Here is a 23,698-nt window from a genome sequence, read left to right on the forward strand (position 1 = left end):
ACAAATATACACGATGAAAATTCGTCTTTTATTTATTCGCGTTTACAAATGTTCCACGAAAATCATAGATCGCGATCTATGACGCGTCGATGTGTTACCGACGCGTCGACAAAAAAATCTTTATCGACCGAGTTTACGATTAGAAACTTGGAACGTTCGGTCATTCACGATACGCGTCTATGGTACAGTTTTTGTTTCTAATACGCCGCCGCCGCCGTCAGACGCAAGGACGCTGTTTCAAGATTCGAATAATTAATTTGTAAGGTAATTAATCGAACGAAAAATCTAAGCTTTCTTTGTTTTTCTTTTATCCCATTTTACTATCTATTAATCATTGATTTTACCGAATACGTAGATCGATAATTTACGAATGTACGACAGAATTGAGGTTACCACGAATTGGTAACGATGCGAATCGATTCTTGGAACGGAGCTATTTAACGTGTGCGTGTATTCCTTTTCCTTTCTCAAGATAAACACCGATCGTAAAGATGTACTTGACAAGTTGCATCAGGCGTAATTTGTTAATTAATCTCTTTGTGCACTTGTCATTTTTCTATCATGCAACAGGTAGCTATTATCTTATGTACGTTATACTAGGTTACGAATATACACACACACACACATATATATATATATACATATGGGAACAAACTCGAGATGAATTCTTTTAGGACAAGGCAGTAACGTAAATAAAAATAGTAAGAGTAATAATAATAATGTAATATCGCAAGATAAGAAACTTTCTCCGATAAGCGACATGGAATTACAACGAATAACAGAGGAGTTGTTTCAAAGAGATTCTTGTTGCATCTATAAAAATATAACCGTGAGTTACCAAGGATGGATAAAAGGAGATAATATAACGGATAATGCTCCAAAACCGTAGGATATCTAAAAATTTATTACTTCTTTCATTGAACTTAATTTATGGCTCGACGCTTTTCCTACTTTTGACTTTTATATCTTATCTTCAGATTATTAAAAGTTTCATCAAACGTTTCCTCACACCCGACAATAAAAAAATTGAGCAATCTCTTTGATAACTATGAATCGGATATACGTCAAACAGAAGTTGTGACCAGAGAAGAAAGCAAGGAGGAAGATGAATTTATTGATGCGCTTGTATCGTCTGACGTAACAACGGCAGTTATGAATTTTCTTGCTACGAAAGGATACTTTGCAATGAATCCGCAAACTTATAAGACCGTACTAAAATCTATTTGGTTTCATCTTTACTCACGAATCAAAGGGTCGATTGGTAGTTCAGGATTTGAGCATGTATTTCTAGTAGAGAAAAAAAAGGATAACAGTATCGTCGGCCTACATAATTGGATCTTTTTTGCGAAGCAAGAATCGTTAAATAATCTCAATTACCTCGGTTATGGGCGCAAAGTTCTTTTCGATAACGTCAGTCATTCTTGAAATGAAAATCTTTGTCGAATTTAACTGTGATCGCTAATAAAGACATACTTTTCAGAAAGCTGCACTCGCAAAACTACATTTCAATTATAAAGAGGGATACAAAGCGTCGACGATGTTCATTGGAACGTTACCGGAATTAGATGTGGCAATTTATACGCTATGTTTCTATGCCAGACCAAATGCAAAATGTAGAGTCTCTTTTGCAGGGCATAAGTTTAATGTCCAAACGTATACATGGCAACGAGATAATCAAGATTTCGTCGGCGCAGCATTTCCTCTCATTTAACAACGATGTATAAGAAAAATATATGTTCTTCGATATTATCATTGATAGAGGTATTATAGTCTCTTTTGCTCTTACGCATATCATGCAAATAGACGCGCACGTGACGCACGTATGAAGGTACGTATGAACGCGATGAAACGTAACGGAGCGCATCCGTCTCCATTGCCAGAATACTCTTCAATTTACTAGTTACGACGACCAAGAGTGAAAAATACAATTATAAAAAAAATGACGAATAAGGAATACTATTACGATTAATCACGAATGTGCAAGAGAGTGTTACGTTAAATCGATAACGTCTCTTTTCTGATGTTTCGTTTTACTTGGTTTTTCTCTTCCGACTCTTACATCTTTTTCTTTAGGTGTTTTTGAGACCGCATTTGTACTTGCATCAGCTTGTTTACACTTATGTAATACACTTTCAATGCTATCATTAAAATGCATATCGTCCTTATCATTGGTTTCTTCGTGCATTCTAGACAATCTAGTTTTCTTCAAGACTATGGAAATGTCACTGTCCGTGCTCTTCAATTTGGAATCGTTTTCCAAGCTTTCATCGTCCAACGTTTCTACGAGCGAAGGAGACGCATCGTTCCGTTCCACATTACTCTTCGATACGATCTGCTCAGGAAATGTAAAGAATTTAACGTTAGATAAACGAACAATGAAAATAACAATCGTAAATAACGTTCTTTTCTCTCGTCGACGTACGTGTTCTTTGTTACGCGTTGTCGCTGAAGAAGAACTCGTATGCGTCCTCTTCCTAGCAACCGATCTCTTCGACGCAGCACCCGCCGACGAGCATTCCTGCGTCACTTCGTCTCTTTCTTTGACGCTTTGCGGTATGCCCGTGACTACGCGGTTGGAACCTTCCGCGATACCAAGAATCTTTTCGAGTTCGTTGACTCTCGCTTGTAACGCCAGCTTTTCGTTTTTGTAATACGTAAACTCTCGGAGCAGTCTGAAAGGAGTAAAGCGAAGAGGTTTAAGCCTTAGCTTCTTCTTCTTCTTCTTTCCTTTTCTCTTTCAAAACGTCGTTCAACCGAAAGATATTTAGGGGATATTTAGAGGAAACCTGCTCGTCGGTACCTGTTATCGGAATAGCACCGTGGAAGCCCATCGGACGTCATGGTCAACCTGGCGTGTTCGTCTTGAAGATTCTTCACTTTGATCTTTAGACATTTGATCTTTCTCAAATTAGATATAGTCTCTCTAAGGTAAGAAATAAGTATAATGAGAAAACGGGAGAGAGATCCCTCGCGAAACGGCGCGAACCTTTAGAAACGCTTACTTTTTCATGACGGATATGTAAGTTAGAAGAGTGGCAGGATCTTTATCCCTTCCGACTATATCTTCGACGTCTCCCATCGGCGCGTCCAGCAACATTTGTATGCTAGAAGAAAACGGATAACGTGAGAACGGACGAAACGAAGGAGCTAGTCGATCGTCGGGACGGGAGAAAGGCGAAAGGTCGACAAAGTTCGTTACTTTCTAAGTTCTTCGAGCTTTCTCTTCAATTGCGCGATTTCCTTCTTGGCGCCGTCGTATCCCAAGAGTTGTTCCTTGAAATATTTGGTCTGTTCCTTCAGCGCGTACATAGCAGAGTTTTTCTCGTTGGTTTCGCTCTCCAATTTCCTTACCTCCCTTCTCAGGCCCGCGTTTTGTTTCTCCAGGGTACTATTTTTGGACATGAAATAATTGATATCCTTTTCTTTCAACAGAATTTGAAACTTGAGGCTCTCGAGTTTATCTTGCGTGTAAGGATCACTCTCGACGGTGGTTTCGTTCGACACAGTCACGTACAATCTGTGAATACGACTGTGCGTTACTCTTTCCCTGCACTGCGGGCAAGTTTTCGACCTACGTGGTAAAACGGGAAAATGAGCGAGAGAATCGTTTCGGACCAGAGTTCGAATTTATACGTTCCAGAGGAGTAGCCGCTTACCTCTCGAGCCACTGGGTAAGGCATTCGAAGTGAAAGACGTGGCCGCATCGCGTATAGAAAATATCGTCGGGTTTTGTAAGCAAGTCGCTACATATGACACAAAGAATATTCATTTTTTACGAGATGCTTCTTTCGGACGGGATCGCGGGCGTGCGAAGGCTCGGGACTCGACTTTTCTATCGTCCTTAACTCTTCATAACCTAGCTCGTTCTTCGCGAGCAAACGTTACTTCGCGACGGACGATCACGCGAGACGGTTCTCAGTTGGGAGCAGCGAGAAAGGTTATGGCTTTGGTACGTCGACGAAACGTCGTTACTGCGACGATCATATTTGAAACGACGTAACGGGGAAAAGTCGATCCTAATCGAGAGCCGATCGAGCGTCGAACATGGATCGCTTCTCCTCGGATCAGAACGAATGAAATATCTCGCGCGTGACGGGCGTTTACGGGCGCACCTTCGAGGAAAGAAAAAGGAAGGAGAAAACTGGATGGTAAGGAAGGAAAGACGACGGCGTGCGACACTTTGGGCGCGATATCGGCTACGGTCGTCGAGCTCTTTCGAAATTTCCCGCTGATTCTCCAATCGCCAACTTCAAGATCGTTCGAAGGACGCGAGATAGCGAGTGAATTTGACAGGACAAAGAAAGGGGAGAGTCGAGATATTGCGTTTGAATAGACGCGTCTAACGTTCGATAAGATTCGAGAGGCGAAAGTCGCGATACGTCGTGAAAAATGACGGAAGCGTTCGACCTCGCTAGGTAAGAGAGGTATCGAAAAGGCGATTTTTTCTTCCCGCGCGATTTGTCCGAGAATAAGAGAGAGAGAGAGAGAGAGAGAGAGAGAGAGAGAGAGAGAGGACAATGGGCGCAGGACCAATCGCGCGTCCCGGTGTCGAAAAAGGAAAGACAGGCCTGCCGGCCGATTGGTCGGGCGTAACACCTGTCGTTCGGGCTCTCGGCGAATCGAAGGGGTAAGCTCGCGGCCCTTGGCCTTTCTAGGGAATCCGAAAAGACGCGTGCGAGACCGTTGGGAGAGACGGGATTGGCCAACCTGTCGAGAGACGTGGAATCGATTGGGACGAGGGTTTCGGTCGCCTCGAAACTTCGGGAAGAAAGAAGAAGCGACAGTGTTACCTTCTACTCGAGGAAGGTACGTCTCTCTCGCGAAAACGGTGTCGAATGGTCTGAGCGCGTTACAGATGCGCGAGTAAAGGAATCGAGGTCGGCTTTTGTCGAGGCGACGAAGGGCAGCGACGACGACGACGACGACGACGCGGTAACGGTAAGAAGAAGTCGTTCGTTCTTTTGCGAGTTAGCTCATAGGTGCGTATATCTTTTCCTCTTTGTCTGCGTTGGACCACGCGAACGACGTATATAGACGTCGTCGTCGACGACGATACCGGCCAAGTTTTAGGGCACTCGCTCGCTGGGACGTTTTACGTCGCGTTTCGTCCCCTCTTTCCTCGTACGCGAGCCCGCCTGAAAGAGTAATAATAATATATTAATAATGATAATAATAATAATAATAGTAACAAGAAGAAGAAGGATCTCTCGATCGAGCTCGCTTTTCGCATTTCCTTTTTCGTATTTCGCGCGACGGACGACGGGTCGCGACATCGAGGTACGTCGCACGTAACCTTGGATTTCCGATCGATATCTCGCCCGTTACGTTGATATTACGCGTCGCTGGTAATAATACCGATTATCGCGCGCACCGCTCGTTCGGCGATAAGAATCGTTACTGGCGAATTAAACGCGCACAGGAAACGCTCGCGCGAGGTTTTCACGAGTTTCCAGCGAAGCGTCGACCAAGACGAAAAAGACGTTTGATTTCGCGCTCGCTCTCGCCCTCGTCGACGCGCTACCGACGCCGGCCGAGCTCGGGCGAGAGCTTCCGAAGGTAAACGCGATGGACGAAAGCGCGCCGGAGAGCGGAGGAGAAAAATACCCTCGGTCTGTGAACTCTCCCGAGTATCCTCGATACGAACGGACGCGGCGCGCGAAAAGTAAGAAATCGATGAGCTTTTCCACCCTCCTCCTCTCCCCGGGCCTTTCGCCCGCAAGGTGCTTTTCGACGAAAACTACGCATCGCGTCACGTTCGCGAATTCAGTTCGCGTTGTTATTATTTGCACGGAACTGGTTCCCGAGAGGAGCGAAACGAGGAGAAAGAAAGATCGCTGGGGAGTATCGCGCGTCGTCGCGCGTCGTCGCGCGTCGCGAGTCCAGGAGGAGAGATCGATCGCACGCGCGAACCGGGGGAATGCACGTTTTATGTTTTTCAGAACGGCGCGCTCGGGAGGCAAGGGACGAGGCAAGAGGCGGGGCGAGGAAGACGGCGGCCGAGCGTGACACCGCGTGCGCGACGCGTGCTGATCTTCCTCGGCGTTTGATCGCGCCTGATTAATTAACGGCGATATCACGTGATCGAGAGCTGACAATAACACTCGCTTCCTCTTTCCTCCGGATCATTATCGCGCTTCGTCGTTGGAATTTTTATTGCTTCGTCTCTCTCTCTCTCTCTCTCTCGTTCTCTCTATTTTTTTTCCTTTGTATCGCGTCGTCGGAATATTCGTATCAATCGAGCAGATCCTTTTGATTTATTATTTAACGTACGAACGTGTTATATTACCTAGGAGCGCGCGTTACGAACAAGATTAGAAACAAGTGCATATCTGCGTAAACCATTTGTTTGCGCTCGTAAGCGATAGCGACGCGCCGCGGTCGCTCGCGTACGAGTCGAAGATAAAAGTAGACCAGCTAGTTCGGTTCTCCTCTTCTATTTGTCGTCAAACAACGCTCCTCTTTAAGCATATATGCCATGTGCAGGGTATAGTCATCCTTGGAACGAACTTTGACTCGAGCCAGTTTCATTTTCCAAGAAAGTAGCGATCTCGAACGGATAATCGGATTCTGATTCTATGACGACGACCCCGTGGCGTTCGAGCTAGATTCGATAGCCGCCGTCGTTTTCGCTGGGTTTTCGAAGAGACAAAGAGAGAGATCGATTCTCGTCTTGGACTCTGGAATCCTCGACGTCTCGGCCACGTTTATTATTGACGTCAATGATTATCAGTAAATTTGAAGAAAGAAATCGGGGGGAGAGAGAGAGAGAGAGGGAGGAAACGAGCGCAAGTAGAAAAAACCGACCTTTCCACGGGGGTACGATGGAACGAACGTAACGATACCTACTGAAATTTCAGGACAAAGTTGAAAGTTCAGGTGTGTCCACCGAACGAACGATAACGTACGAGATAAGGACGAGTACGTTGATTTATCGTACCTAGGTCGAATCTCTTCAGTCGCTCTCGTTTTTCGCATCTAAATTGCTTCGTCTACGACTTTGTTCTCTCCGATTTTCTTCTTCTCGCACGTGCCCTTCTTATCGCGTCCACCATCGTTCGTTTCGATAATAAGCGTACGTATCCATCTCTTTTTCGCGTTGCGTACGATTTCGAAAGAAACTCGTATCCCTTCGTAGGAACCAAAAAAAGAATCGGAAATATCGTCTTCATCGTCGACGTAATTATCAACGACGAGAGAGAGAGAGAGAGAGAGAGAGAGAGAGCGTGCGGGAAAGATGAAAAACACGAGGAGGAACGTGCTTCTCGAGAATGAATCGCGATAGAGAGAGAGATAACCCTACGTTTCTCGGTGGTAGCGAGTTTCTTTTCGACGAAACGCGAAGCGGCGGTGGGGCGAGGAGGGTACTTTCTCGTGTTTACGGTGGAGGAAGCTGAGCGACGCCGAGCGGCGGTCGAGAGGTCGCGGCCCCGTCATTGATATCGTCCTAGGAAGAACGTACTTTGGACCAATTCGCGAAAACAAATAAACCACGTCGGCCTTTGCTTCGGTACCGCTGCGATGAGGCATCGCGGTTGAATGCTTTTTTTCTTCGCACCCACCTCTCCCCCTCTCTCTGCTACCCCTCACCCCCCACCCACCCCCTACCACCGTTAAGCGCCCGATCGATCGCAAACGCAACCCCAAGACACTTTTCTCATTTTTCACGTTCGTCGTCGGATTCTTCTATCGCTCTCGCTCTCCGCTCGTTCCCTATCACTTTTTCCATCGCGAGATACTCAAAGAAGCTGACCGATCATAGCACTTTAGCCTGCTGATCAACGGCAACGCGACATCGGCAAGAGCAACGGCAATAACAGCGGTGTCAACACCAGCAGCAGCAGCAGCAGCAGCAGCAGCAGCAGCAGCACCATCACCCACCAGCAACAGCAGCAGCAGCGGCGGCGGCGGCGGCGGCGGCGGCGGCGGCGGCAGCGGCGGCGGTGGCGGTGGAGGAGGCACTTTGGGAGAAAATAAAAAGAGGGGAATAGAGATTATATAGAGAAAGAGAGAGAGAGAGAGAGAGAGAGAGAGAGACGTCCTTCGCATCGGTGCACCTCAACCGAAGTTGCGTCGCCTCGTGTATATATATACACGCTTACGCGGATATACGTAGACACTAGTGCAAAGAATAGACGAGGAGAAGTGTGCGCGATCTCGCGCAAAAAAGAAACGAGCGGACACGTGACAAAGGAGATCGCGGAAACGCGCGTATACGCGACACCTTGCTCTTTTAGCCGCATACGCGAGTGAAGCTTTACGACGCGAGTTTAAGCGCGCTCTTTTTCTCTTCTTTTTTCTTTCTTTTTTTCTCCTTTTTTCCTCCCACGTATACCAAGGGAAATTTGTCCTGTTCCCTGTACCACCTTTCTTCGGTTTTACGTTCGTTTTCTTTGATCTTTGAAAAAGCCACCGCGATGTCAAAAATATCGACGACGCAAAAGAATATGCTCGACGGCATGTTCACAGAAACGGGAAGCTTCACCTCCAACGGAAGCATGATCGTTGTGAGCAACAGGTTGCCGTTCGTGCTGAAGAGAAACGAGCTGTCTGGTAAACTGGAACGAAAGGCCAGGTTAGTCGCAGCACGCACAATGTTTGTCCTTGCACGCATCAATCCATCTTTTTCCGAATCAACGTTTTGCGCGAAACGACGAGAGCAACAACGTCTACGTCGTTCCTTCCGACAAGCGCGTTCGTTCGCATCGCTCTCTTCCTTTTTATCGCTTTTTTCCAAGGAACGATCGAAAGAAAATCAACGATACGTCTTTCTCGTCCTTCGAGCTACGATCGAGGGTGTTTTTGCGCGAGCACGTCGGAAGTAAGCTCCTCGAAGTTTCCCCAAATCCTTTATCCGGGATATACGCGATTCTGTCGTAAATCTGGCGTTCTTTCCGGTCTCCGTTTGACGCAACGATCGATCAACGTTGGGAAACGAATGATTTTTTGAAGTGACGCCAGATCGGGACGACTGACTCGTCACGAAATACTCGTTATTGCGTAAGGGAAACGAAGGGAGCGTAATCGATATAAAAAAAGACGATATATCGATCTCGAGAGTCGCTGCGCTTCGAGCTATTTTTGAGACTTTCTTTTTATCCGCGCGTTTATCTTTGGTGTCTCGCCTTTGGTCTTCGTTAGAAATCGTTTTCGATGGAGCTAACAACCGAGATAAATTTTGCCTCTCGATCGTCTCGTTTTCCTTTTTTTTCGCGATATACGTTCTCGTTCGTTGAACCACGAATTTCATTGCGATCATTCACGTGCGATTCCGTTGATTTATCGAGGAAGCTGAGTTTTCTGCTCTTACGTTTACGTTCATTCACAGATAAAAATTGAGATTTTGCGAGAGGACGTTAACGATAAGTGAAGGAGAGTCGGATTTTGACGTCGTTTTCCTCGCTCAAATTTCGATACGCTTTCGTCGTCGATGCTATCCGTTGCACGACGTAACGTCAAATTCCTTGTCAAATAAACATGTCAAAGTAATGCGTCAAGGAGAGAAGAAAGAAACAAAGTTTTTAACGAGTTTTCGCCATTTGCTTTTCTCTCTTCCTCCCTCCCTCTCCCTCTCTATCTCTCTCTTTTTCGCTCGCACTTGTTCGGTCGCTCTCTCGAAGTTTAGAGACTGGTTGGAGGCAGGTTGGTCGGAAATTCAGGAGACGACGGTACGAGCGCGATCGCGCGATATCGATCGCATAGCGCACGTGCGTTTCAAAACTCTTGTGGATGGAACGCGCGGAAAGTCGGCCACGTCGAGGAGTCATTTGTCTCCTGTCTTGGGAAAAAAGAGAACGAGAGAGGGGAAGAGAGGTAGAGATTCCAAACTTCGGATATCTTATCGAGCATTTATTTTCGAAGATGCTCTAGAAAACAGTCGCTGCTATCTTCCTCGGCCGATACGTATTACGTAGGCGATCCGTGATCCCTTGGATTTATTGTTATTGATTTTGCATTTAACGCGACATTGTAACGCGTGTCTCGAGCGCGATAAAGTTTTGTTTGTTTGTTTTTTTTTTTTTTTCCGTTCATCTCGAAACGCATTTCAGTCACGATGCCTTATCGATCAATAAATAATAAACACTTAAGTCGTTGCACAATTTCTCTCATTTGTATACTTTCGTTAATTTTGACTTTGTACTCTTACGGTTTTTTCTAGCGCCGGTGGTCTCGTAACTGCAGTCGCACCGGTCGTAATAAGTGGAAATGGAGTTTGGGTCGGATGGCCTGGCATGCATATGGAGAATCCCGACGAACCGATTCCAGAATCGGATCCCAACGATCGAACGCCAACAGCCGGTCTTCTGTCTCGTAAGGTACGACTCGTCGAATAAACATCGATCGAATCGCCGTGTACGTACCGATATAGCGAGTCGAGGCATGCGAATCGAATCTTGGAACGTTTAATAACTCGAGACGAAGAGGAGGAGAAAAGTCGCGTTCGTCGATCGAACGAAGAAATAGTTTGAACTCGTAGAAACAAGTTCACGAGATCGCGAAATAGATTTATTCCCTCTTAAGATATTATTACGGACGAATTTATTTTCGTCCACGGATCCGAGGGACGTGCCGCACAGATCGCTAAAAATAATTCCATTTACCTTCGCGCGCTCGAGTTCGACTCTCTTGTAGTATGCTCGCGTGGAAAAGCACGTTCTTTAACGTAGGTCGTTATTTCGAAACAATTAGATCTCGTTCTCGTATTTAACTCGAAACGTTAACGCGTCGGTGACGTTCGCGTCGACGATTAGTAGTATGCGAGGACTCAAATATAGACAACGAGGTATTGACTCCGCCCTTGGCATTGCTGTTCCTTCACTATTCTTTTCTACGTTCCTCGATATTCGCGCTCTTTCTCTCCTTTCTCCTCTTATTTTTCTCCCACGTACGTACGCGCTTGTGCGTGTGATACGCATATAGATATACAACCGCGTTTTTCTTCCCGTGCGAGAAGAGACGGCGGACGGAGGAGCGGAGACAAAGGAGCTGAGGGAAAGGGCCGAGAAGAGAGAGAGAGAGAGAGAGAGAGAGAGAGAGAGAGAGAGAGAGAGATAAAAGAGCGCGATCGAGGCTGGAGGGCGTTAGGCGATAACTCGTCTCAAACGATACGTGCTAACGAGCCCCCTCGATTCGCGTTAATTACGGACCGACGATCGTTTCTTCTTCCTCTCCTTCTTCGTCTTGTATTATTGTTCTTATCATTGTAGGACAGCGTGACCGGTTGACGTACACCCACGCGCGATTACCGATAAAACCGTTTGTTTTCTCCTCTAGCCGGCCATCGATACGTAATATCTATACGTAGTCGTAAAAAAGGGTGCAAAAGTTATCCGAATTCGTTTCGTACGTCGATACGATTGCCAAGTTAATTTTCTATCGATCGATACGTCACTTTTCTCTTCCATCGGAATGAGATTATAAAAGAGCACGGGTCAACTCGACTCGGATTCCGAGTACAGTTAGGTAATAACGAATTGCAAATGATATAGAGACACGATGGATTGAGACGGGAGGTCGATCTAATCTAACCGTGCGCTTAACCCGCGTTCGTACGAGATATCGAACTTGAACTCGAATAATTGAAAGAAACGATAAAAATTCGCTTATAACGCAGAAGAAGAAAACCAAGTACATGGGTATGAAGCAACGATCTCGTGTCACGATAATCGTATCGCGAGGTCGCCAAAGGTTATCATTTTTAAACGATACAAAGAGCGCGCGCGAGAGAGAGTGAGAGTGGAAGGGAGGCGGGCTATCCCTTTCGTTCGATTCGTTCGATCACGTTTCGTTGAAATTTCGCGGTCGTGCACACGCGTCGAGCGTGATGCGCGTCACGTGATAGTCGGATAAAACGTTTCTCCTCGGAACGTGTCGAATTTTGAAAGATGTTGCGTCGTTAAGAGCGCGTCTCGTTGCTCACGCTTCGTCCTTTTTTTCTTTCCTTTTCCTTCTTATTTTAGGTCGTAGCCGTGCACGTAGATCCTGGTATCTTCGATTCTTACTACAATGGGTGCTGCAACGGAACGTTTTGGCCGCTGTTTCACTCGATGCCGGACAGGGCTACTTTTATCGCCGAACATTGGCGAGCTTATTCGGCCGTCAACGAAAAATTTGCAGCCAAGACAGTGAGTGGAGAAAGAGAGAAAGAGAGAGGGGAGACGTAGGCTTCATCTTTTCCTTTTTTTGTCGTCTTTCCCTCAGGTCGGCGCTTTGGAGCAGATCCACAAGGAACAAGCGAATCAGAACAACGGCACTCCTCTCGTTTGGATTCACGACTATCACTTGATGACGGCGGCCAATTGGGTCAGACAGGCCGCCGACGAGAAGAATCTGAAATTGAAGTTGGGCTTCTTCCTGCACATTCCGTTCCCACCCTGGGACATATTTCGACTTTTCCCATGGGCCGACGAGATACTTCAGGGTATGCTCGGTTGCGACATGGTCGGTTTCCATATCCAAGATTACTGCTTGAACTTCGTCGACTGTTGCCAAAGGAGCCTCGGCTGCAGGGTGGATCGTAAAAATCTGCTGGTCGAGCACGGCGGTAGAACCGTGCGCGTACGACCACTTCCGATCGGCATACCCTTCGACAGATTCGTTTCTCTCGCTGAAACCGCCAACAAGGTCATGCTTACCAATCAAAAGATCGTCCTGGGGGTCGATAGGCTCGATTATACCAAGGGTCTCGTACATCGTTTAAAGGCCTTTGAAATGTTGCTGGAGAGACATCCGGAACATCGCGAACAGGTGATGCACGAAACGTTTGCGATATACCCGCGGCGTGTCCCTATCGTATATCCGTATCGTACCGACTATCGAAATGTTTTCGTTCGTTTGCCAGGTAACCATGCTGCAAATCGCTGTACCCTCGAGAACGGACGTGCGAGAGTATCAAGATTTGAAGCTCGAGATGGATCAATTGATAGGATGTATAAACGGACGCTTTACCACGCCGAATTGGTCGCCGATTCGTTATATCTACGGTTGCGTTAGTCAGGACGAATTGGCGGCCTTTTACAGGGATGCCGCCGTCGCTCTGGTCACTCCTCTCAGAGACGGCATGAATCTGGTGGCGAAGGAATTCGTTGCCTGTCAGATAAACACACCGCCGGGTGTTTTGATAGTCTCGCCGTTCGCCGGTGCCGGCGAAATGATGCACGAGGCCTTGATATGCAATCCTTACGAGATAGACGAGGCCGCCGAAGTGATCCATCGGTAAAGTTTCCTTCTTCCGACTGCTTTTGCTTTGAATTTCTCTCTCGTTCGACCTTGCTCTTTCAACGTTACCCCTCCCCCCGCTTCGTTCTCGTCAACAGAGCCCTCACCATGCCGGAGGACGAACGTACTCTGAGGATGAATCATTTGCGCCGTCGCGAAAGGATCTACGACGTCAATTATTGGATGAAATCCTTCCTTCAAGTCATGGGCTCGCTCGAGGAACGCGATTCCGTCGGCGCTACGACGATGCAACCGGTAACGATGGACGATTTTGACGATTACCTGAGCAAGTAGGTATTCATTATAGCGTTGCGCGACGTGCATGACACTGGGCCCGACCATGCCCGCATGCGCTTTTCAATCGGTTGCCTCTTACGAGGAGCTATCTTGTATATTAGACGTAGCGCCGCTTGGTGACGTATTCACGTTGCTACGGACGACCTAGCGTTCTTTCGAGAAATAAAACGCGTTCCTGTCAAAAAGGAAAGAAAGAAAAAAGGTTCAGCATGAGTTTGGGTTGCGTCGCACCGTGATCAAACGGAACTTTTGCACAGCGCTTCCGTTACATTCCCTTCGCCTCTTGGGAAATTCTGTACGATACGCGAAAGGATCTCTGCGGGCTTTTTATGCCGGGAAGGTGGCGCCGGGCCCGCGCCTGCGAATGCGACCACCCACGACTCATGATGAAAGCCAGGTAACGATCCAGTGATGACACATGTCCCCTAGGTACATCGGCGATAACCACAAGTTGGCCCTCTTATTGGATTACGACGGTACCTTGGCGCCGATCGCAACGCATCCGGATTTGGCGATCTTGCCGTTGGAAACGAAAAACGTTTTGCACAGGCTCTCCAACATGTCCGACGTTTACATAGCCATTATATCCGGTAGAAACGTGAACAACGTTAAATCGATGGTCGGCATAGATGGCATCACGTACGCCGGTAATCACGGCTTGGAGATCTTACATCCCGATGGGAGCAAATTCGTTCATCCTATGCCGATCGAGTGCGAAGGAAAAGTTGCCAATTTGATGCAAGCTCTTCAGGATCAGGTAAGCTCTCCTCTCCCTTCCACGAAAGATGTCTCTTTTTCGTTGACCATGATCAACGGCGCGCCTTTCTCTTTTCTCTCTTTCTCCTCCCTCCACGTACCGCGGCTTACGGGAACGAAGCTGTGCAAGGACGGTGCATGGGTAGAAAACAAAGGAGCCTTGCTAACGTTCCACTATCGGGAGACACCGATGGAAAGACGCCCGGAGATGGTGGAGCAGGCGAAGAAATTGATCGAGAAGGCCGGTTTTAAGGCATGCTCGGCGCATTGCGCCATAGAGGCGAAGCCTCCGGTCGAATGGAACAAGGGACGAGCCTCCATTTACATTCTTCGTACGGCTTTCGGTCTGGATTGGAGCGAACGAATAAGGATCATTTACGCCGGTGACGATACCACCGACGAGGACGCCATGAAAGTTAGTCCATTCGATTCTTTTCCTTTCCTCTTCTTATTAAGCCTTTAACGATTTCGTTGGCTCGATCCTACGTGCTAACATGAACGACGCCTTGTTACAGGCCTTGAAGGGTATGGCTGCCACCTTCCGCGTGGCTTCGTCTCACATCATACGCACGTCGGCGGAGAGACGCTTGCCAAGTACGGATTCGGTTCTCACCATGCTAAAGTGGGTCGAGAGACATCTTAGCAGGCGTAAACCGCGTAACAGCACCGACATGCAATCGAAATTCCGGCGCAGCAGCGCGGGTATCACCATGGAGATGTCTTACACGCCGACGAACGCATCGACCAACACGTTAGAATCGTAGACGGTACTTTTGTAGTATGTACGTATTTCCTTCGAAATACGTTAGCGTGCCGATCTGATATCTACGATCGATCGGATCAATGTCGCCAGGCTTATAATAATCTAATCTTAGTAAGGATATGACGATAGACGATGAGGGAGATAGAGAAGGAAGCGTAGAAAGGACGAGAGTAAAAAGGCCGATGCGTATCTAATCCAAAGAAACAAACGTGTGCGATCTACGGATATCGATGTGGAGGAGACGTGTCACTTTTAGAAAGAAACGTCGATCGTTTAAACGATTCTAATTCCTACGTTGTCACATTCGTCGCCGGTACGATCGCGAGTACGACAGGAGGAGGCTTGCGACGAGACGTCCGACGGCGCATAACGTACGTATAGCACGTACGAGATGGAAGATAATTAGTTATACGAAATGGAACTGAATTTTTCAACGTCGAGCCAAATAGTTTATTGCATCTTTTTTCCCTTTCTCGAGATCGATGTATTTTTAGTAATTGAGCGACTTTTAGCTCTAATCCACGACCCTATGAGAGATCGCAGGGTAGAAAGTAAACGTGTCCAAAGAATACCGTCGTTGTATCCACGCGATTGGAAGAAGAGAAGTAGGCTCCCACGAGGAATTCCCGAATTCGCGTCGCTAGCTCAACGTCGCCTTAATCGTACACTCGCGAGGAGTAGCGCTTAGCCGAAATAACTAAAATATCTTAGATGTTACGTTGCCCAAGGGGGAAAAAGAAAAAGAAGAAGAGGAAGAGGACCAAGGAGAGAAAGAAGAAGAAGAAGAAGAAGTAATGAGAGCAGTTTAGAATAAATCGCGCGTGTGTTTCTTTTCGGATTTTGATACTTTAAAAAAAAAAAAACAGAATTAAATTGGCATATGAAACGCGATAGTAATTTTTCTTCGAGCGATCGAAATCGATCTTCTTTTTTATACGTGTATGTTTTTTTCTTTTCGTCATTATTTTTTACGCTAATTTTTTAAATGATCAAAATTAAACGATCGTGCGAGATGGTGGTAAAGAAGAATAATTTCCAAAAAGGATCGATAGTAAAGAGTTTTTGTCGCTTTAATTGGATCTTCCGTCAAATATCATTGTATACTTGGTATCGTAAAAATGTCGCTTATTCGTTTGCAGCTTCGATGAAGTTTGTTTTCGCATTGGGCGCTCTTTTATAAAGCTAAAGATTTATTGTTTAAACGAGATGAAAAATTTCTTCTAAAAATTACAGTGCCAATCTAAAATCCCATATCAATAGCGTACTAATAAATGTCAATTTAGTGATAAGGAGTTAACTAAAGGACATGTACGACCTCTTTTACATGCGCGTCCATCGAACGATGCATGCGTAATGAATGTGCGCGAGCGATACAATACTCTACTAACGAAACAATGATATACAGACTCGAATAAGTAAATTATAAGATTCTCATAGATTTTTCACTTTTTCTAAATAGAATAAGTCGTACGAGACGTTCTTTTTTTTGTTTTTCTATAAGTTTTTTAAGAATCTCGAAACGCCATCGATTATTTCTCTGTGTGAAATATTTTTATAAAAGTTTGCGGGACAAAACGCGACGATTTAAAATGTCCTCCATTTTGCGAGACACGAAAGAGTAACTTTATCGATTCTTCGTTCCCACCGATCTTCTTTAAGCGTGTACTGTACGTGTAAACACGTACATATGCACGCAACACACGTAAACACGTACGCATACATATATATCGGCGTTCTATCGTTAAATCGTACCAGTAGCGAAATATTACAATATACGTGGAACGACCAGAAGAAAACTAATTTTCCGCACAGTCATTGATTTCCTCTTTCTCTCTCTCTCTCTCTCTCTCTTTCTCCGTCTGTCTGTCTGTCCGTCTCTCCCGCTCCCCCATCTATTTCCTTTTTCTTATACTTTCCTTTTCCTTGAAACGAATGATAATTATTCCTTGTTTAAAATCTATTGGAAACGAACGAGAAGAAACTGGCTCGTTGCGATATTTCCACTTACGTACACTTTTGAAACGAATGTATATATATATAAAAGAGTGCAGAATTGAATCTTAGTTTTGTATATAAATGAATAATAGTTTTTAGCTCGTCATGGGTGTGCATATACATATAAAGCATATGCGTACGTGTCGAAGCACGCACAGAAAGAAGACGCGCGATAAGAAGAACGCACGAGCACGGCGCACATGTAGTGTATGTATTTATTATGTATATAAAAAGGGAACGCGCGCGCATTATGTATGTGTGATATGTATATATGTACGCACGTTAGCATGTATATATGCCTATACACGGAGAGAAAGAGCGCGTGCATTTTTGCATAAATCTATTGTAGTTTGTTCCGATGGTTGTAAGAGAAGGCATTCAAAACGGAGAAATAAATGTCCTCGAAGAAAATACTTATCTTACGTGTCAAACAAACGTTTCTTCGGTTAACGGTACAACGTACGTTAGCGTCAAGCCCTTAACGCTAATTATCTAAAAAGTAGTAAAAGAGCTCGTGACTTATCATTCGTTTTCTTTTTCGTTCGCAATTATACCGATAACTCTCGGAGAATGAGATCACTCGACGATTATATTATTTTTCTCTCAATAACCTTTGCTTCTGTCGTCACGTATCGTGATGCCCGATTAAAATTGTTTTGACGACGAAGCCGGTGAAATGGGTCGATGATTGCTGCAACGACCCGTCGCGAGTATTGCCATTGCGATCCCAACAGATTCTGCGATCGTTTGACGAAAACCGAATGAAACGTTTGATCAATCGTTTTATCTATGGATACTTTTTCTTCCTACATGCCTTTCATATCGACAAGCATACCTCTATCCATGTCCAAACCATATGAAACGATGTGATAATAGTTAGTACTTACGTACGACGATCGTAATAGCGCTTACGGTCTCGACGAGATATCACGAATTTCCATGCGATTAACACGACTTTCAACGACGAATTTTACGAAGAACGACAAGATGTTATTTGAAAAATATTATTTCGCTTAGATCGGATATTAACGAATAACTATGACAGATTTCAATGAAATACAAGTACGACCAAGCGTAGACGATAATTCGACGATTATATGATTTAATGGCGATAAAGGATTCTTCGAAGTAAGCATTCCTCTATCGATATATTGTTTATATAGTTTCGCCGGAAGCATAAATTAATTGACATTGACGTATTCAAAATAATTCGTAGAATTTCCGGAATGGCGTGATATCGTGAAAGTCGACGAAAAAAATGCCTGATCGTAAAAGGCTGTTCATCACTCTTGGCTTTATAACGATATAACGCTGAGAACAGGCGTGATTCTTGATCGATTTTGATGAACGAGGTCTCGTTTTAAAGACGAAGGTTTAATCTAGGACACCATTTTTCTCGAATTTATGAAAAAGCTTTATGTTCTTTGAAAAAAGTCGTGTTAAAATGTTACGTTCTTTCGAGAATAGTTTATGCATAAAAATAAAGCTTTTTCAAAAATTCGAGAAACCTATGTCCACGCTTAAATTCACATTGTTTTTGCCATTTTTCGTAAAAAAAAAAAAAATTTCGTACACTTTTGAACCTCGCGGCGAAAGAGTAAAAGTTGATACTATATCGATTTTCGTATAAAAAGTTTGAACGACGATCATATAAAATTTTCTTTCAACGAATTAAACGATTATTTCCTCGTTTGCACGCGTACATCAATGATCAGATTTTCAGATCCATTCCAAATGCGGGGAAGTGCGTTTCGCGGTGTTCGCACAGAGAAGCCATGGTAACTCATTCAGGCATTTCGAAGACGATTTCATGGTAAAAATAAGGAAATACGATCTTAGTTTCTCAGATCCCGTCATATTTTATTTATTAGAAACATAAAAATCTTATTACAAACGTTTAGCAGAATGTTTTTAATTCAATATTTCAATTCACTTATAACTTTATTCCAAATGCGAGGCCATTGATCATATCTAATATGAAGGAAAAGGAAATTGAAAGTTTCGATAGTTTTACAATTTTTTAAACGGTTTTTAATGTACGCGGAATACAAAAGACTAATATTAAAACGATAATACATTGGTTTAACGATACAAAAAACGTAACGCGAGAGAAAATTAAAGTAATTTCAATTAAAAATTTTAATGCTTAAGAGTTCTAACCTTGGACTCATCGGCCTCGTGTAATATAAACATAGACGACTTTTATTTACTTTGACTTTCGTCGAGTTAGTTTCCTTTTGTACTCCGACGAGTGAGCTTCGCAGCTCTCTCTTTCCGAACGCAAAATCTTGGAAATTAATACTTTCGATAATTTTGCAATTTTTTAAGCGATTTCTAATATACGCGAAATACGAAAAACTAATATTAAAAGGATAATACATTCGTTTAACGATACAAAAAACGTAACGCGAGAGAAAATTAATTTCAATTAAAAATTTCAATACTTAAAAGTTCTAACCTCGGAATCATCGGTCTCGTGTAATATAAACATATACGACTTTTATTTACTTTGACTTTCGTCGAGTTAGTTTCCTTTTGTACACCGACGAGTGAGCATCGCAGCTCTCTCCTTCCGAACGAGAAAGCTTAAAAATTAATATTTTCGATAATTCTACAGTAATTTAAACGGTGTTTGATGTACGCGGAATACGAAAAACTAATATTTAAACGACAATACATTCTTTTGACAATACCGTAACGCGAGAGAAAATTAAAGTAGTTTCAATAAAAAATTTCGATACTTAAAAATTTTGATCTCGGAATCATCGGCCTCGTGAAATATCAACGCATTCGGGCTTAGGAAGAGGATTCCTTTCTTGCAGGTAATAACAAAGAGTTAATGTATATTTTTATATCGCTCATTTTTGTCAATATTCTATACAATTTATCTCATTTTAGATTTCAATTTTGGACTGGCGATCCTTGGCGACGAGCGACCGAAGGACCGATACGAAGAAATCGGGTCTTTGATGGACTTTACAATTACTGGTTCAGTTCGGCTTTGTACATCAAAGTTCTGACAGGATGTCTTTCCCGCAAGTATCAACGAAGACTTGAAGTAAATATATTTCTCTATCGCATATTTCTGGAATAATTTATACAGTTTCTTATTATAACCGCGATACAAATTATTTTGTTTCTATTTTTTTTTCGTTTCAGAAGTTTATTGCGATCGCGCGCGTAGCAATGAAGCAATCGAGTGTTTGTGTCGCTAAACTAAACATATCGCGAAGTAGAAGCAGTGTTTGTTCGTTCGCGTTTCGCGATTTAAAGCACGAGTGTTCTTTCATGGACTGCGTGCAATGCAGTCGCTAGAGTCAGTGATCGTTTGCAAAGTTTTTTGCTTTTTTAACAGTCGAACGCAGACTGTAATTATAAAAGATAGTAGAGTTTCGCAAAGTAAATTCAGTGACCGTTCGTAATTAAATAACCATCGCGAATTAGAGTCAGTGCATCGCCGGAGAGGATCTCGACCAACTTCGATGTCGACCTACCTCATTTTCAACCAACTACCAATCATCCACCCTCAATTTCGACCTAAATCGCGGACGAGTGTTTTGGATCCATCGCAGAACTTCTCAAGTAGTGAGTGAATCTTTAAGTCCCTCCGATGACTCGATCATGTCGAGGACGAAAGGTCCGAATCGGCACGAGTGATCGGTTGTAATTAATAAGTAGAAGAGCATTGAATGACCACGAGTAAATTTCCGAAGAAACCTTTCGAGAATAGCTCTTAGTCATATTTTAATGTTGCCACGTTGTCACTCGTAATGCTCTTATGGTGACGGGTGTGGTGGTAGATTTATTTTATAAGAAAACTGAGACGAGCGTTCCGTCTCCGGTTGCCACATTGCCGCGCGTACGCGAATAGAATTATCACTATATTTTACGCATTTTTATTATTGAAGTCGCGTCACAAATTTTTCATTTTTTTTTCTTTTCTAAAGTTCAATTAAACTTATAATTTTGTTTTTATAAAATAAAGTTCTATATTAAAGTAATAACTACGAAACGTATGATATACTATATACCACTAAAAGTGCATACGCAGCTGGAAGATCAACGAGAAGCGTGTCAATTTCTTTCTTTGCGTTGGGGGAAAGAATACTTGTTTAAGTTAAGGTCGAGAATTTGTCATTTTCATTTTCTCTTATAAATTTACATTGAACTAAATTCAGAATTTTATTTTTCATGAATAACACAGACTTCGTTTTATCGTTCGAAATTCGGAAAGCACGAACGTTCGTGTTTTACGGCGGTGTATGTAGCTGCCGGTTGGACGGTCCTGTTATCCGTAAGCGGACAACAAAAGCGGCCTCCTCCGGATAACGTCCTAGAATTCGCGGTTAGTTTATGTCACTTCGCGAACGCCGGGAACGCGGGTTTTAGAGTAGAGTCACCGTTAGCCGTGGGACCTGGGTCGGTAATACTTATATTGCCTTGTTAAATTAAATTAAATTATAACTCAATCGTTGCAATTTTAAGATAACTCTAAGGCACTGCACGGATAAAGTTTCAATTTCTTTATTAGTCTTATTTACGCTTTTTCAGATCAAATGCTGCACTTTCCATTTCGCTCGTTGCAATTTGGAATTCGAGAGATTCATCGTTTTAATTTAGAAATTGAGATTTGTAGGGAAAGAAAGGAAAAGAAAGAGAGAAAAAAAGAAAAAAAAAAGAGAAAGAAGAAAATTGCTCTCGGTTGGGCTCGAACCTGGGTCAACGGATTGGTAGCCGAGTACGCCGACAGCGTTGCCACATTGATGGATGGAAACGAGCGCGACCGAGACGCACGACCAACCAACCCACCGTGTCGAATTAATGGCCGACTCGAAGGATTCGTCGAGCGAAGAATTTTCGATATTTTGACGATGTTCGATGTTCCTCGGACGTTCGCGCCGTCGTCGCGTCGTCGCCGATCACCATCGTCGAGCTGATCATAGGATTGAGCTGAAAAGATGAGTGGTTAAATGCACTTGTTACGCAAGGTGCTAGTGAACCTCGCCATTATTGCGGTGCTTCTGGTGATACTTTATTGTTATCAAACGTCCACGAACGGTGCACGTTGGATCGTGGGCCAGGCGGAAAGTCGAAATGTCGAAGCCTCGACGAACGAATTCGTTTCGACCACCTTAAGAGAGATGAACGATTCGATCGTCGGACTAACCTCAAAGGAGATCGTCCTCCCTACCGTTCCTTCGATCGCTACCACCTTTCGGGATAAGTTTTATTACAACGTATGGTGTATATTCACCAAAGTCGCTACGAATTCACCGATGCGAAGGAAGTTTTACGTTTTTACGAAATCCTTGCTCTCGCTAGCTACCGTGGACATCGCTTTCCACGTGATAACCGACGACGACAGTCGTCCCATCGCGCAGAACGTAGTGCAAAGCGTTGCGTCGTCCACCAAAAAGACTATGAAAGTAAGTTGCGTCATTTTTGTTAATTACCATTTATGCCTTACCGTCCGGTTCAGTCATAATCTTCCTCGTAGGTGCAATATTACAACGTACACGAGCTGGCTCAACAATTGGAGGACATAGTTTCCGTCATGTCGCCGCATTTCAGTAGCAAACCGGGGACTTATTACTCGGACGCTCTCTTCTTTCTGTCTCTGGGATTGCATAGAATAGCACCGGTCGATCAGAAAGTGGCAGCCATGTTCGACGCCGATACAAAATTTCGTAAGGACGTAAAAGAATTGTTCAAGGAGTTCGACAACTTTGGGAAGCAAGCTCTCTTTGGTCTGGCGCCGGAGCTGACACCTGTGTATCGGCATGTCTTGTACTTATATCGTAGCAAACACGCGAAGACCGCGTATGGGGAACCCACTCACGCCGGTGGCTTCCCAGGCTTCAACAGCGGCATGGTCTTGTTCAATTTAGAAAGATTACGCGAGTCCTCCTTGTACGAACGAATCGTTAGCAAGGATAGCGTCGATGCTATGACGAATAAATATCATTTCAAGGTTGGTACACGGAATGTTTCTACGACATGCAACGATCTCGATAATGTTTCCCAACTTGTATCTTTCAGGGTCACTTGGGCGATCAAGATTTTTACACGATATTGGGTATGGAACGACCCGAATTAATCCATACCATTGACTGCGGCTGGAACAAGCAATTGTGCACGTGGTGGAGGGACCGTGGTTACGCGGATGTATTCGCCAATTATTCTCTCTGTAACTCGGAAACAAAATTGTGGCATGGGAACTGCAATACTCCTATACCCGACGATTAAGTACTATGAATTTTAAAGACATTCGAGTACGTAGATACATCGTCTTTGCAAGTCTACGTCAAGTTTCGAGAATGAAATATCGCGAATGGTTTTGAAACTCGTTACATTTGAAATCTGTGATACAAAGTCGAGTATATTTTATCTCGTCAAGTGGCAATATACGATCAAGACTCTTCCAATTGTATAAAGGGAAAGAAGAAATCATTTTTGATGGGCAATATTTAGATCTAGCGATTTATACTGACAGATACTTTTTAGAAGCGGGAGAGCAACTATTGTATTTTTATGAAGCATAAAGCATATTTACCTCGTTAAGATTTTCCTTTTTTTTTTTTTTTTTTTTTTTTTTTTTTATACAAGCGACCATATACTTTAGTTCGATATAATCACAAATATTATCATCTTGTACGATGCTCTTTTTTATCC

At 44.0% G+C, this 23,698-nt stretch overlaps 4 protein-coding genes across 9 annotated transcripts; 3 read left to right on the plus strand and 1 right to left on the minus strand.

Annotated features, from left to right (window-relative positions):
* The first annotated feature begins 124 nt into the window (after positions 1-124).
* On the plus strand, positions 125-1,756 carry LOC127069367 (endoribonuclease CG2145-like). 2 transcript variants are annotated; one of them, XM_051006321.1, is made up of 5 exons: positions 125-264; positions 356-570; positions 675-885; positions 978-1,410; positions 1,481-1,756. In XM_051006321.1, exons 2-5 carry the CDS (start codon positions 492-494, stop codon positions 1,709-1,711), a joined length of 954 nt encoding a protein of 317 aa, XP_050862278.1. In that variant the 5' UTR covers positions 125-264; positions 356-491; the 3' UTR covers positions 1,712-1,756. The 2 variants fall into 2 exon arrangements, with proteins under 2 accessions (XP_050862278.1, XP_050862279.1); XM_051006322.1 differs by lacking the exon at positions 125-264 and having other exon boundaries at positions 439-586.
* On the minus strand, positions 1,615-4,813 carry LOC127069359 (E3 ubiquitin-protein ligase TRAIP-like). 2 transcript variants are annotated; one of them, XM_051006307.1, is made up of 6 exons: positions 3,657-4,813; positions 3,200-3,517; positions 3,003-3,104; positions 2,801-2,923; positions 2,423-2,672; positions 1,615-2,332 (listed from the first exon to the last, which is right to left on the minus strand). In XM_051006307.1, exons 1-6 carry the CDS (start codon positions 3,767-3,769, stop codon positions 1,991-1,993), a joined length of 1,248 nt encoding a protein of 415 aa, XP_050862264.1. In that variant the 5' UTR covers positions 3,770-4,813; the 3' UTR covers positions 1,615-1,990. The 2 variants fall into 2 exon arrangements, with proteins under 2 accessions (XP_050862264.1, XP_050862263.1); XM_051006306.1 differs by having other exon boundaries at positions 3,200-3,571.
* Positions 4,790-17,439, plus strand: LOC127069352 (uncharacterized). Of its 4 annotated transcripts, XM_051006278.1 has the most exons (10): positions 4,792-4,938; positions 8,467-8,572; positions 10,157-10,313; positions 11,958-12,122; positions 12,199-12,744; positions 12,839-13,212; positions 13,314-13,505; positions 13,933-14,269; positions 14,390-14,683; positions 14,784-17,439. In XM_051006278.1, exons 2-10 carry the CDS (start codon positions 8,496-8,498, stop codon positions 15,030-15,032), a joined length of 2,391 nt encoding a protein of 796 aa, XP_050862235.1. In that variant the 5' UTR covers positions 4,792-4,938; positions 8,467-8,495; the 3' UTR covers positions 15,033-17,439. The 4 variants fall into 4 exon arrangements, with proteins under 4 accessions (XP_050862236.1, XP_050862235.1, XP_050862233.1 ...); XM_051006279.1 differs by lacking the exon at positions 8,467-8,572 and having other exon boundaries at positions 4,790-4,938; XM_051006276.1 differs by lacking the exon at positions 4,792-4,938 and having other exon boundaries at positions 7,969-8,572.
* A 155-nt stretch (positions 17,440-17,594) lies between these two features.
* LOC127069362 (xyloside xylosyltransferase 1) lies at positions 17,595-23,587 on the plus strand. The gene is made up of 5 exons (XM_051006312.1): positions 17,595-19,848; positions 19,925-20,084; positions 20,186-22,452; positions 22,524-22,997; positions 23,066-23,587. The coding sequence occupies exons 3-5, from the start codon at positions 21,997-21,999 to the stop codon at positions 23,270-23,272; spliced, it is 1,137 nt and encodes a 378-aa protein (XP_050862269.1). The 5' UTR covers positions 17,595-19,848; positions 19,925-20,084; positions 20,186-21,996; the 3' UTR covers positions 23,273-23,587.
* Positions 23,588-23,698: the final 111 nt, after the last annotated feature.

This window comes from Vespula vulgaris, chromosome 15 (assembly GCF_905475345.1).
Source record: "Vespula vulgaris chromosome 15, iyVesVulg1.1, whole genome shotgun sequence".
NCBI classification, from domain to species: domain Eukaryota; kingdom Metazoa; phylum Arthropoda; class Insecta; order Hymenoptera; family Vespidae; genus Vespula; species Vespula vulgaris.